Here is a 14735-nt window from a genome sequence, read left to right as displayed (position 1 = left end):
CCACAACAATATGGAGTGGTGAAAACACTATACAACAGGGCTAAACTAATCTGTTCTAACGACATGGCCCTAAACACTGAACTAAATCACATCCTCAACACTTTCTCAGCCAATGGCTACCCCCCCCCCAAAAAAAAAAATCCAAAAAATATTAAAACCTACAAACCACAGCCCCCCTCCTGTCCCTCCACAACAAAGATTACTCTAAATCCATCACCATTCCCTACATCCGAGGCACCTCGGAAAAAATTACCAAAATTTTAAAAAAACATGACCTCACCTCCAGTTACAGGCCTTACAGAAAATTGGCATCCCTTATCCACTCCACCAAAGACCAACCACTTCCCTTAGACCTACCTGGTGTATACCAGGTCCCTTGCAGTTGTAAACTGTCGTACTTTGGCCAAACAGGCAGGACAGCAAATATCAGAATTTCTGAACACAAGGACTACATCCGGTTTCACAAGTACAGCCATTCTGGTCTTGCAGACCATGCTCTGGATACACGCCACAAAATATGGTGGAAGAAAGCTACAGTAATACACTGTAAAAAAAAAAAATCAGCTAACGCCTTTTTATTCCCGTATATACGGGAGTAGGCGAGGCCATTTAGCCCTATCTAACTTTTGGAGACTGAGTGGGCAGTTCAATCTCCACTGGTACCCAATCAGAGACAGATGGCCCAAGGCTATCACTAATTAAGCGGTACGCAGTGAAGAGAGACGGCTCAAATGTGCCGCCATCTCGTGGTCTCTAACCCTAACACAATATATTTAATGCCTGAAATAATGTGGGTTCTACGGTCGATTTTCTTGAGTTTACAGGACGAAAAACCCGAGTTTCCGGGAGGAAAAACCTGCTTGCCCGTGCCAGAGATCGACTAACTCGGGAACCGGTCGAAAAAAGGCTTGGAAAAATTTCCTCTAGTCACCGACTAGACTCGAAACCAAGACTTCCTTCGTGCGGCCTAGCGCGGTGGTGTGCAAACGCCACATCCACTGAGCTACACAGGCATATTGTGTAGCTCAGTGAATCAGAATTTCTGAACACAAGGACTACATCCGGTTTCACAAGTACAGCCATTCTGGTCTTGCAGACCATGCTCTGGATACACGCCACAAAATATGGTGGAAGAAAGCTACAGTAATACACTGTAGCAAATACAAATTCGAAAGACTATTTATGGAATCAGCCTCAGCCCTAAGAAACTCCCCAAACCTCAACAAATTTGGTTGTATGCGACTGCCCCAAATTTGGGAGGCATACATCAGCAGACCTTCAGCCCAACGGCCAAGAACATCTACTTAGCCCGCTAGATGGCACCATCAGGACTTCTAGGAGAACGATAGCTTCACATCTTCATTCTCAGTTACTTTGTTGTAGTGCCTGTGTGCACGTGCCTTTTTTGTAAGTTCCTTTTGAAAATGGCAATGTGACGTTGCCGAAATATCGGAAATATTTATTAAAGTATAATTTAATTTATATTCGGATCTACATTGTTCAATTCCCTAAGTGATTTAGAAATGCATATACAGTGGTATACTTAGATTTTGCAAAAGCTTTTGATGAACTGCCACATGACATGCTGTTAATAAATTGAAACAGATGGGATTGGATAACAGACTTCTGAGTTAGATCAGTGACTGGCTATCAGATAGATATCAGAAAATTGTATATGGGAGTGCAGTATCCCGAAAGAGATAGGTGACTAGTGGTGTACTGCAGGGATCAGTTTTGGGACTATTGTTGTTTTTTCAATTTGTATGTTAATGATAGTGGGATGGATTTAACTAGCGATATGCAGCTGTTGCAAAATTGTGGAGAGCAATGCAGAGCCAAGCAAATGTTATGGCCTTACAGGACTTGAATAGATTGCATGAATGGGCAGATAAGTGGAACTGTTAGTTCAATGCTGCAAAGTGTAAGGTGCACTGATGGGATGCAAAGTATACACTTGGTGGGAAGTAGGATACAGAAATGGGTTGATATCAGCAGTATTTTCTGTAGTTATCAGCATGGGTTTCTTAAAGGGAGATGATGTTTTACTAACCTACTTATGTACTATAATACGGTGACAAATGTCTTGGACAAGGGAGATGCATATACAGTGGTACGCTTAGATTTTGCAAAAGCTTTTGATGGGGAAACAAGGACCTAAAATTCAGAGACCACATTGCACAAGTTGCGAAGACATCACATCGGATAATGGCAACGATGTGGAGGACCCTGACATGCAGAAATAAAGACTTTATGATGCCATTGTATAAGCCTTGATCAGGCATCATATGGATTATTGTGCCCAGATTTGGTCGCCAGGTTTTCATCGTGATGAGGATATATTGGAAAGGGTTCAGAGAAGATTCACCAAGATGGTGGTCTCTGGAATGTGGAGTATGAGGACAGATCGAGAGAATGTAAGTTTCAAAGTCTGGTGAATAGGAGGAGGGGGAGGGGATATGATTGAGACATATAAGCTAGTCAGAGGTTGTTATCAGGTTGACATGGAAGAGATTTTTCATAGAATGGGAGAGGGGATAGAACAAGAGGCCATCGCTGGAAACTGTATGAGGAGGGTGTGAGCAGAGGAGTGAGGAGAAGGTTGTTTAAATGGAGAGTGGTTGGTGAGTGGAATTATTATTAGTATTAACATTTGACCTGGAATTATTATTATTATTTTTATATTATTATATTTATATTATCATTATTATTTTTATATTATTATTTTTATTATTATTATTATTATTTTTAAAATAAGAGTCTTGCACTTGGTCAAGTTCCTAAGGAGTGAAAGAGGGCAAGATTGTGCCACTTCATAAAGGAGGTGATCGAACTCAAGCATCTTCCTAACTTCCCTTCATCGTCAAGCATCTACACATCTCCAATGAAACTGTTTTACTATCATTAACATACAAGTTAAACAATAATGGCCTCAAAATATACCTCTGCAGCACATCACTAGTTACTTTAATATTCTTGGATATTATTTTCCCCATATACATCTTGTTGATACCTATCTGATAGCTAACTGCTTCAATTGAAATAGATTGTCTAACCTCCATCTGTTTCAATTTAGTTACCTACTTGTTGCATGGTAATCTATGTAAAGTCTTTAGAAAATCTAAAAATACCACTATATGCATCTCCTTTGTTTAGTTATATACTAAATTATCTTTAACTGATGTTATTAGTTCCTCTAGTTGGTCATATGCTTTTTATTTCATAATTTCTGAGTTTCTTATTGGCAGGCACACTTGAATTATGACAAGATCTACTGGAATTGCTGTTAAGGTCATCATCAGTATTCTGGTAGTGAGTATTTTTTAATTTGTTTCCCCATCTTTTCTTAGTAACAAATCCAGCCAGCAACCTGGACAAAAATTTGGCAGTAGGGACAGATAGGATATCAGCATTTATACTGATAGAGTGTTCATCTGAATTCGTTGGGCTCCCCCTGACCCTGGATGTGCTAATTTGAGTCTTAGCACAGGAATAAACCTGCAAGAAAGAAAAAAAAAAAAGTATGATAGTACTGTTATGCAAAAATAGTGCAAAAACTGCTGTGTCTAACTACCAACCTCTCAATATCTCTGGAGTGGTTGTGTTGAAAGTGATGAGCTTGCACTCAGAACTGGTTAACAGAGATATACTTTGCAAAAAAACAACTTCGTTTATTTAAGGGAGGCTTGTCTAAATAATTTGCTGATATTTTTTCATGTTATGGCTAAGTTGAATATGGAAATAGCTGTGCTACGATACTTACTTTTGGACTTTGATAAGATATTACATAAAAGGCTGTTGCATAAATCAGAAGATATAGGATTGGAATATAAACTATTAACTTGGATAAGAGGTTGGCTGATAGACAGGTATCAGAAAGGTATATGGGGATGGGGGATTCAAGACTGCTAGATTTAAAGCGACCAGTAGTTCTTCAGAGATCAATCCTTGGATCATTGTTGTTCATTCTGCATTAATTTAATGATGTTAGAAGTCCCTTCCGACATCATTAGTTCAGTTGTTTGCTGATGCAGAGGTAGATAGGACAATCAGCAGTGCTCCTCATATCTGACAGAATGATTTGAATGGGTGGAACTGTGGATAATTAATATTGGTTATCAGTTAAGTATTAGTAAGTGTAAAGTTATGCATTTTAGTGTGATGATATTTCCAACAGCATATTATATTGGTGAGATTATGCCTAGAGAAACTGATCATGCTAGGATTCTCAGAGTTACAGTGCATAAGAAGTTATAGATGAGTTATAGTAATGCGAATACATCTGTGGGATTGGATGGTATACCAGCTCAAGTCTTACGTGAAGTGGCAGAGGAATTGTCAGTGCCCTTGAACATATTGTTTAATTTAAGTCTCAGCTCTGGGTCAGTTCCAAGGGAGTGGAAAGAAGGGGAAAATAGTTCCATTGCATAAAGGAGGCTCCAAGACTGCTGTTGCAAATTACCGACCGATCAGCATATCACGAGTTGTTGTCAAGGTTTTGGAGAAATTAGTCAAGAGCAAAATACAAGAGTGGATAGATGGAAATAGGATGCCTATTGCAGCAGCACTACAGCATGGTTTTGTGAAGGGTAGATCATGCTTCAGTAACTTGCTCACATTTTATAATACAGTGATGGCTGAACTGAATATAGGTAATGGGTTTACGGTGATACTGCTGGACTTTGCTAAGGCCTTTGACAGGATACCACATAGACTAATCAGTAAACTGCAGCACTTGGGGATGGATATAGAGTTGGTGAGATGGATAGGAGGGTGGTTGATGGAGAGATATCAGAGTAGTTTATTCAGGAGTAAAGTCTAAAAGAAGCCTGTGACTAGTGCAGGGTTCTGTTCTTGGACCACTACTGTTTAATTTATTCATTAATGATATAGGAAAGGATCTGAGAAAGGGACTGTTCAGTTATTTGCCAATGATGATGCAAAGTTGGGTAGTTAATACAGGTGATGTCAAACTTTTGTAGGATGATTTGAATAGATTGGCAGACTGGACAAAGGAGAATGCAGTCAGTTTAATGTAGAAAAGTGTAAGGTTATGCATTTTGGGGTGAAAAGATTAGTAGCAGTATACCACATTGGTGGAACTGTACTCCAGGAAATTGACGAAGTCAGAGATTTGGGAGTGTTGGTGGATAGGGAGTTGAAGTTTATGGGGCACATAGCAAAAGTGACTAAATCAGCATATCAGATCACTTAGTTACTGAAGAATATTTTGACTAGCGGAGACAAGCAGGTTATTGTTCCTGTTTATCGAGCCTTGATAAGACCCATCTTGACTACTGTGGCCAGATCTGGGCACCAAGGGCTCTTCTTGATGGGGAGGAGGCAGAGAGGAGCCAGAGGCGAGTTACCAAGATGGTAGATATGATTGAGACATTCAAATTACTGAGGGATTTTTACAAGATTAATTCAGAGGAAATTTTTCAGAACAGGTCTGGTGTTGGGAGAACTAGGGGCTATCCATGGAAACTGAGCAAGAGTGCAGTTAGCAAGGGTGTCAGAACTACGTTTTTTTCTTGGAGAGTGATGAATGGGTGGAATAAGCTACCAGAGTCTGCTGTGGGTGCCATGACTGTGAATAAGTTCAAAGCAAAGTATGATAGTGTAAAAATAATCATAATTTAAAATTCTGAATATTTTTATGTATTGTTTATGTTAGAATGTTTATTAGTTTTAGTTTCATAACACGCATTGTCGGCACTTGCGATGTGCCCGTTATTGAAATTGTTTTGTCAAAATGAAATGTAAAGAAGTTAAAAAATTTATGTACTTGCCAGATTTGAATAGTTGTGTTACTTTAAACAATTTATTTGTAGTTTAAAATATTAAGTGTTTATGTTTTTTTGAAGACATTCTCTTGTCGCTAACGTAATCTGTGTGTCAGCCAACCCAACTTCTTGCTTGCCAGTTTCATGGAGTGCGCATGCTCGGCGAGAAGTTTGATGTGTGATTGACATCTGACAAGGAGAGCATTCGGTATCGAAGTAACGGGTGTAAACAAGAGAGCGTTTGGGAAGAAATAAGAACACAGGCTGGCAGATATTTAGATTCGGAGGAAATTGAGTTTTTTTATGTGACAGTCGGAGGAAAATTAATAATATATTCTGAAAAAGGAATCCTGGAACTATAAAGTTTAAAGTGGAATAAGTATTGGTAAATAAAAGGGAAATATTGCTATAGACGTTTTAAAAGGAATGTTCGAGAAAACACTAATTGGAAGATTAATAGTAGATTCCGAAAAGGGAATCATAGAACTGTAGGTTTTTTAAAGTGGAAGAGTTAAGACTGTCAATAAGCATTAGCGAATAAAAGAAGAAATTGCTATTTATGTTCTAAAGGAAGTTTCGAGGAAACGCTGATTAGGAAGTTTCATCTGTCTTAAGGATGCCGGATCTAACTATTATTTCTACTGAAAAAAAGACAGAATTGATTCAGGAAGAATTAATGTATGCTACATGAGTGATGAGAATGGATCCTATGAAAATGAAGAATAAAGTCATATATCTTCAGAAAAGGGCCTTAACAGAGAAAGAAACTGGCTATGAACATATTGTCATTGTGAAAACAAAGTGTTTAGTCTAGTCTTAAGTGTAAGTTTATTTTTAAAAGGCCTTGGATCCAATTAATTCTGTGGTTGGTTATAGTTATGTAAAGTTGTTTGAAGTGTGTGTGTGTGTATATATATATATATATATATATAGTTTTTGTTTTATTAAATGTGTTTATTTTGTATTTAGTCTTGAGTCAGTGATTTTTTGGATTCTGAAAGCAATAATAAAAAGGAGATCATTGCACCATTCGGAGTGAACCCTTGTGCATATATAGGTACACTCGGAAATAAAAGAAATAATTGTTGAACAGAGAACATCTCTATAAACAAGATTAATATTAAATTAAATTTAAAAAAATCTTTTCTCTAAACAATAGATACTGTGTGACTGCTGAATAGTTCTTGACACGATGTTTAGGACCTCCCTCGATGAGTCTAAGGACTCCGTGGAGTTGCCTGTAATAATAATAATAGTTTTAAAATCATATAACTAAGATTGCAAATACAGCTTAGAAGATACTTGCAATGCTGAAACAAACATATGGCACTATCTTGATAATCAAGTAGGTCGTTTCCATAGCATAACTGCCACTATTAAACCAACATGTTCATAATGTCTCTATGTAATTGTTGAAGGAAGAACCTAGAAGGCTTCAGTTTGGTGACCCAAAGCTGTTGATTGAAAGGATATGACAATCCATTATTCTTTCCAAGTAAAATATTTTGAAATTAATTTAAAAGTATTGAAAATTACCAGAGCATTTATGAGAATACAACTTTCAGCATCAGAACTGCTTTGGTATTGCACTACTTAAAAAATAAGCTCTGCTCTAAAGTGCATAACTCTTACCAGCCTAACCTAACTAGACTTGAACTCCCATTTCTTCAAATCTAGTGACCATAATCCTTGCAGATATTATTATTATTATTATTACGGGAAACTCCAAGGAGTCGACAGACTCATCGAGGGAGGCCCTAACATCATGTCTGGAACAACTATTCAACATTCACACAGTATCTATCATATCTTGCCTTGAATTCATTCACGGTTGTAGCACCCACAACAGACTCTGGAAGCTTATTCCACTCATTCACCACTCTCCAAGTAAAAAGTTATTAAGATAATTAAGATAAGATATAAAATATATTAAGTTGTTAAGAACTGAGGTCAGATTTAAGCTTGCTGGTGTGCATGCTTTAGATCACAAATTAAAAATTTAATTCTTTTTGAGTTAATTGGGAATGGTGGGACACTAAATTTATTGCATAAATTGACTTTTATTTTGAGGACTAGAATATCACATTTCTTGAACATAATGGGAAGTTGACCAGGAATGCGGAATTTGTAATCACCATCCAGAAGTGGGCTCTTTTTTTATTATTATTATTATTATTATTGTTCCGGGAAACTCCAAGGAGTCGACAGACTCATCGAGGGAGGCCCTAACATCATGTCAAGAACAACTATTCAACATTCACACAGTATCTATCATACCTTGCCTTGAACTCATTCACGGTCGTAGCACCCACAACAGACTCTGGAAGCTTATTCCACTCATTTACCACTCTCCAAGTAAAGAACCTAGCTCTAACACCCTTGTCAACCATGCTCTTGCCCAGCTTCCATGCATGGCCCCTAGTCCTCCCACCACCAGTCATATTTTCAAAAATATCTTCTGGATCAATCTTATAAAAACCCTTCAGTAATTTGAATGTCTCAATCATATCACCCCTCCTTCGCCTATCGTCCAATTTCTGCAACCCACAAATCTTCAACCTATTCTCATAAGGTTCATTCCACAGACCTGCTATCATCTTGGTCACTTGTCTCTGGACCCTCTCCACTTCCTCCCCATCACGAAGAAACCCTGGTGCCCATAGCTGGGCACAAAAGTCCAGATGGGGTCTTATCAAGGCTCGATACAGAGGAACAACAACTTGTTCGTCTCTGCATGTTAAAGTATTTTTCAGAAGCCAAGTGATTTGGTGAGCTGTTTTAGTTACATTTGCAAGGTGCCCCCTAAACTTCAATTCCCTATCCACCAACACTCCCAAATCACTGGCCTCATCAATTTCCTGGAGTATGGTTCCACCAATGCGATATACTGCTGCTATTCTTTTCACCTCAAAGTGCATAACCTTACACTTTGCCACATTAAATTGACATCCATTTTTCCTAGCCCAGTCCTCCAAACTATCCAAATCATCCTGTAAAATTTTGACATCCTGTGCACTCACAATTGCTCTACCCAACTTTGCATCAGCAAATAAGTGAACACTTCCTCTCAGATCCTTTCCAATATCATTGATGAACAAATTGAAAAGCAGTGGTCCAAGAACAGAGCCCTGTGGCACTCCACTAGTCACAAGACGTCTTTTAGACTCCACTCCTGAATAAACCACTCTTTGATATCTCTCCTTCAACCACCCTCTTATCCATCTCACCAACCCTATATCTATACCCATCTGCTCCAGTTTACTGATTAGGGTTCCATGTGGTATCCTATCAAAGGCCTTGGCAAGGTCCAGTAGTATCACTGTAAACTCATTACCCCTATCCAGTTCAGCCGTCACTGTGTTATAAAACGTGAGCAAGTTACTGAGGTATGATCTACCCTTCACAAAACCATGTTGTCCCCCATACAATATCCCATTTTCATCTATCCAATCCTGTATTCTTTTCTTGACTAATTTCTCTAAGACCTTGACAATGATTCCTGATATGCTAATCGGTCGGTAATTTACAACAGCAGTCTTGGAACCACCTTTATGCAGTGGAACTATTTTCCCCTCTTTCCACCCGCTCGGGACTAACCCAGACCCGAGACTCAAGTTAAACAAAATGGTCAAGGGTACTGACAATTCTTTAGCTGCTTCTCGTACAACACGAGCTGGTATACCATCCAATCCCACAGATGTATTGACATTGAGGTTATGCAATAGACTACTCACCTCCACTTCATTAACCACAATTCCCATATAATCTACTGGTTTATTCGTTTCTGCAATGTCACCACCTGGTTGATATACTTTTGCAAAGTGCTCACTCAGTAACTCAACTATCTCAACTGATTCAGTTACCTCCCCTACCATCGGCATTCTTTAAAATCAATCTGCCATGTACATTTTTCCTTTTACTTGCTACATATCTAAAAAACTGTTTAGGATTCTCTTTAGCCTGCATGGCCAATGTTCTTTCGTAATCCTTTTTTGCTTTTCTTACCACACTCGTCACTCTTCTGGCCTGCACTTTATACCGTTCATGTGCCTGCCGGTCACCCTTCTCCTTAAATTCCCTCCGTAGTTGTTTCTTTTTTTGCAACTCAAGCTTAATGGTGTTATTCATCCATTTAACCCCTACTTGATTTATTATTCGGACACTAGGTATACAGTCAGCCATTGCTTCATGCAAGCACTTCTTAACTACCTCCCATGCACTATCAACTTCTAGTCCTTGCAGTTGTACATGCCATGGCACTGAACCAATCAAACTCCTAAGCTTGTCATACTTTCCAGCCCGATAATTCCACATGTACCCTGTCTTAATTGAAAATTCTACACCTTTAGCCACCTTCCAAGTTAAGACCCTATGATCACTCTCACCGATTGGTGGCAATGTGGTCATATTTGTTACAGCCAAATCCTCAGATGTAATTACTACGTCAAGCACTCTCTGACCCCTAGTATTTTCCATTACATGCTGTCGCAGATAGTTATCCCTTAATAACCGCATAAAATCCACTTCCTTCCTCCCGTGTGTCCTCTCCTCACTCCAATCAATGCGACCATAGTTGAAATCTCCCATAATAATCACCCTCCTTCCACCCATTTCTTCTATTTGCTTGTGCATACTGTCAACTCCATCTTTTCCATCACCTGGTCTATAGCAGCACCCAATTGTATATTTAGTTCTGCTAGCCACAATCTCACACCAAATGGCCTCAAATGTGCTCTTTTCTCTATCCTGCAATTCAACTTCTATTCTCCTTGGCTGGAGCTCATCAGCTATCATCAACAATACTCCTCCCCCCATTTTATTCTCTCTGTCATTCCTGAACACACTATACCCATCACATTCAATCCCACTAGTTATATCATCTGCAGTCAGCCATGTTTCACTAATACCTATAACCTGTGGTCTGGAAGTGCCAACCATGGCCAAAAACTCTTCCTTCTTGTTCCTAATACTCCTAGTATTAGTGTACATGAATTTAAGACCCCCATTAGCCCCAACCCTACCTTGATGCCTTATATTAACTATCCCACTCAGATTTGTTGTCCTTATTTGCTCTGGCATATTATATTCATTCTTACATTCAACTGCCTCCATAAGGACTGTATCTCTACTCCCCCCCCTTAACAAATCTAGTTTCCCTGAATTTGCACATCCACTACATTCAGCAACACTTTCTCAAGTCTTCGTACACCGTAACCATTCAAATGCAAGCCATCCATCTTATATAGATCCTTTCGCCCATCAAACTCACTCCACACATCCACAAATTCCACACCACTCGTCATACATAACCCACGCATAAAGTCATTCGCAATTATAGCCCTCCTTTTAAACATTTCACTGTCATACCGTGGCAAAAGACTAATCATTCTAACTCTCTCACTCTTTTCTTTTGCTACCTCAAACAATTCATTCAGGTCTTCTATCATTTCCATTTTATCTCCTTTCAAATCATTCGTACCTGCCACAACAATCATTTCTTTCACCCTTTCCTTTTGCTCTCTAATAGACTCAGTTACGTCCTTTATGGTCGCACCAGGTTGGTACGATTTTGTCAAATCCTCTACTAACACACCTCGTACTAACGAGTCTCCATACAGCACTCTATCCTTCATTTTGTTCATGTTGACATTCATACGTCTATTTTTCCTGTCATACCTTTTATTATTGGTTGGTTCATTCAGTCTACTTTTGTTCATGCACTCTAGCTGCTGTTTTGCTCTTTCTATCGCACTATTCAACAACGCGATCTCACTCAATGCATCTATCTCATCTTTTTTGTTCTCTGAGAAACCATTTATACTATCATTCACATTTTCTACATTCACTTTATATAGGTTTATAAAATGTTTTGTAACATTGCGTGTGCGTGTGTGTGTGTGTGTGTGTGTCAGATAAATATACTAAAGTAATTTTTATGCTTATGTTTATTTTAGAAATGAATGAAAGTCATCCATCTCCATCCATAGTCTCAACATTGGGAAGTTGGGTAGGAGTATGGTTAAGGCCCAGTTCTTCACCAGTTAGTCCCACTGTAGTAAGTATGCAGATTTTTTCACTTTTTTCCTCTTAGCAGGCATACTTCTGCATATTCATTAATTGATTTAATGATTACATTTTTGACATTTTTACTTGTTATAATATAATAACAAGTAAAAAATAATAACAACAAATGATATACCCTTCATACCCAACATCATTTGGCTTAGCATCCATAGCTTTTAAATTTTGTTATACAGTGGAATCATGAGTTAGGATTATTTACTGCTACCTGAATTGTTCAGTTATGTTTTTTTTTTTTTTTGTATATATCACTCTCATGCATGAGAGACTGCAAGGCCTAAAGTAAATAAATGCCATTTATGGGATCAATAGCAAAGCAATCAGTTAATATTTCTCTTATTAAACAGCTGGAGGTTGTATTCTTGGGAAATTATAGCATTTACATAATGAATGCTGTTCCACAGAACTATGGTAGATGGAATAAGGTGACTGAGAATAGCTAGTTTTTTGAGTTAGCAGTTCAACTGTGAAAGGATGTTGCTGTTGGTTGAGCAGACGTGTGAGGCATACTGGAGTTTTCTGCCCATGAAACATTTTTAGAAGACACAAAATGCAGAAACTGATATCTGTGAGACAGTGACTGAGGACAGTCTGTGTGAGAGCAGTCATCAACCAAACTGCTCTCTTCTGGACAGCATCAAGAATAGGCACCACCCTAAATGTGATGAATGTTTTTTCACTTGGTTATACTATAAATTAAAGATACTAAGAAATTATATTCTTTGTTTAATCCTTTATTCAAGTGTAAGCAAACAAAGTTTGCATGTGAAGTAATTTTACAACTTTGTTTGCTTACACTTGCATAAAGGATTAAACCAAGAATATAATTTCTTGGCATCTTTAATTTATTTTTTCCATAAATGTGAGTACTATATTCCAAGTTTAGACAAATTTAGGATTTGTATAGAGAAAGTAACCAGAAAGACCAAAAGTGATATCTCGATCAAAAGAGATGCCAATATTTCTGGAAGCTGATGATGCTCTAGAAGTGTTGTGATTATGCCTGGAAAGGCTAGGAATAAGAGTCATTCTGAGAAGAGAGATCTGATCTTGACTATTCAGCATTTTCAAGGTAATGGGGGGGGGGAACTAATGTCTTTTTTTTTTGTGTGTGTGTGTGTGTGTGTGTGTGTGTGAGAAGAAAAGACAGAAAAAAACTGTGTTTTGGAAATTGAAGGTGACTAGGTTTTATTGTCCATTGTAGATGGTGTGGAGATCAATGTTTAGGGTACTTATTGTAGATAATCCTGAAACTTGAAATGTTTAAGTAGTATAGGATTTGTCATATAAGCAGAGAGTACTATCAGCAAAACTGCAAACAGGGTTTGAGGTCAGTGAGAGCAGATCATTTATGTATATTGAGGAAGAGGGTGGGTGATATAACAGAGTCCTGAGGAACACCTGCATTGAAAAGAAAATCTGGAGAGAGAACACTTTTCACCATTACATGTAGAATGCTGAGAGCTGGGGCCAGTGTTTTATTTAGAAATAAAACACTGGCCCAAAGACTAGAGACCAGATATGAGAATCACTAGGAAGATCAGGGACATGAACAGATGCATCATTGGCAATATCATATTAAAAATGAGGATATTAGGAATGAACTTGACATTGTTAGCATCCAGGAATGTGTTAGTCTCAGCTGGTATGATCACTTAAATAGAATTAGCAAAACAAGTGTTCTCTGTCAGGTTGGCAGGTAAAAGATCCAGAGAAAGTCCAAGATGTAGGTGGATTGATACAGTAAAAAGTGCCTTAGAAGACAGAAATATAAGATCTGATAATGTTGTAGTCTTGACAGTCTTGAAATTGGAGGAAAATTGTAGATAGGAAGTTGGTAATGATGAAATTTTGCATGTAGTACTATCATTTCCTGTACACCCTTTGAGAGTACATGTCAGGAATTTGATGATGATGATATAGTGAATGACCTGAGAAAAAACTTAATTTAATTACAAAGTGAGGAATGCACACCATAAGATGGCAATTTGCTGTTTTGCCCTCAGTATCAAATCTTATCCAATGCCTTGGAAATGTCAAGTGTAAAGCATAGGTTTTTGATCCTGTAAATAGCTGGGAGAGAGACTTTATTTCTGTAAATGATAGATGAAGAACACCTGCATTATATGGTTTTAACAGTTCTAAGAAATTTCTATTTTTTAGAGTCAGCAGCATTAGCAAAGGACAAAACAGTAATCTTATCAACTGAACAGTAATCTGTTCAGCAGATAGTATAACTCAGCTAGAACAAGTTTTTGAAAGATTTCTATGAAGTTTTATGCAGCTGAATCAGGTTATTTCTTGCTTCTCCTTGCTAATTATGATTCTCTTGAAACTATCAGAAATCTGATAATTTGCCAAATCTGCAAATATTTCCGATATTTTCTGAATGCAAGATATACAAGAGAATTCAAAAGGTGGGATAATAAATTATGATGATGCATGTTATCAGGGTCAAAAGGAAATATATATAAGCATAAATAAACAAAAAAAAAATTTTTTTGTAATTTTATATTATAAACAAAAAGTGAGGCATATAAAATTTGGAATATGAATGTGGTATGGGGTAAAAATTATAGAAAGTATATAAAACACAACTAATTTACAAATAAAAAGGAAATTGAAGTGCAAGAAAAACAGCATTCAAAGAAATGATGACCGTCAGTTAAGAGTGAATAATAAATATATGCACATCATTGAATACTTTAAAAAATATACAGTCTGAACAAATTAATTGTAAATATGAATATGCGCAACTTTATGCATAAAGGCAGTTAACAGGAAATTAAAGTTTGTACTAAGAAATGGGATATTTCTTTTAGTTTTATAGTTACACAAATGGCAAAAATTGGAAGTATGTATTGCTGCCTT

General features: G+C 37.6%; 1 protein-coding gene across 2 annotated transcripts in view; it reads left to right on the top strand.

Annotated features, from left to right (window-relative positions):
• Window positions 1-14735, top strand: part of LOC150100223 (transmembrane protein 245) — a 282836-nt gene that overhangs the window by 20265 nt on the left and 247836 nt on the right. For both annotated transcript variants that reach the window (XR_016549228.1, XM_090402358.1), the window contains exon 3: window positions 11738-11838. Coding sequence is in view for 1 of the 2 variants with exons in the window: in XM_090402358.1 (XP_090258484.1) it covers window positions 11738-11838 (101 nt within the window). In the remaining variant the exon portion in view is untranslated. The remainder of the gene's footprint in view (window positions 1-11737; window positions 11839-14735) is intronic.

Source organism: Typopeltis vanoorti, chromosome 13, assembly GCF_054136105.1.
Source record: "Typopeltis vanoorti isolate ZY-2024b chromosome 13, IOZ_Tvanoo_1.0, whole genome shotgun sequence".
Classification (NCBI taxonomy): domain Eukaryota; kingdom Metazoa; phylum Arthropoda; class Arachnida; order Uropygi; family Thelyphonidae; genus Typopeltis; species Typopeltis vanoorti.
The sequence above is the reverse complement of the archived record's forward strand: the minus strand, read 5'-3'. Positions and strand labels throughout refer to the sequence as shown.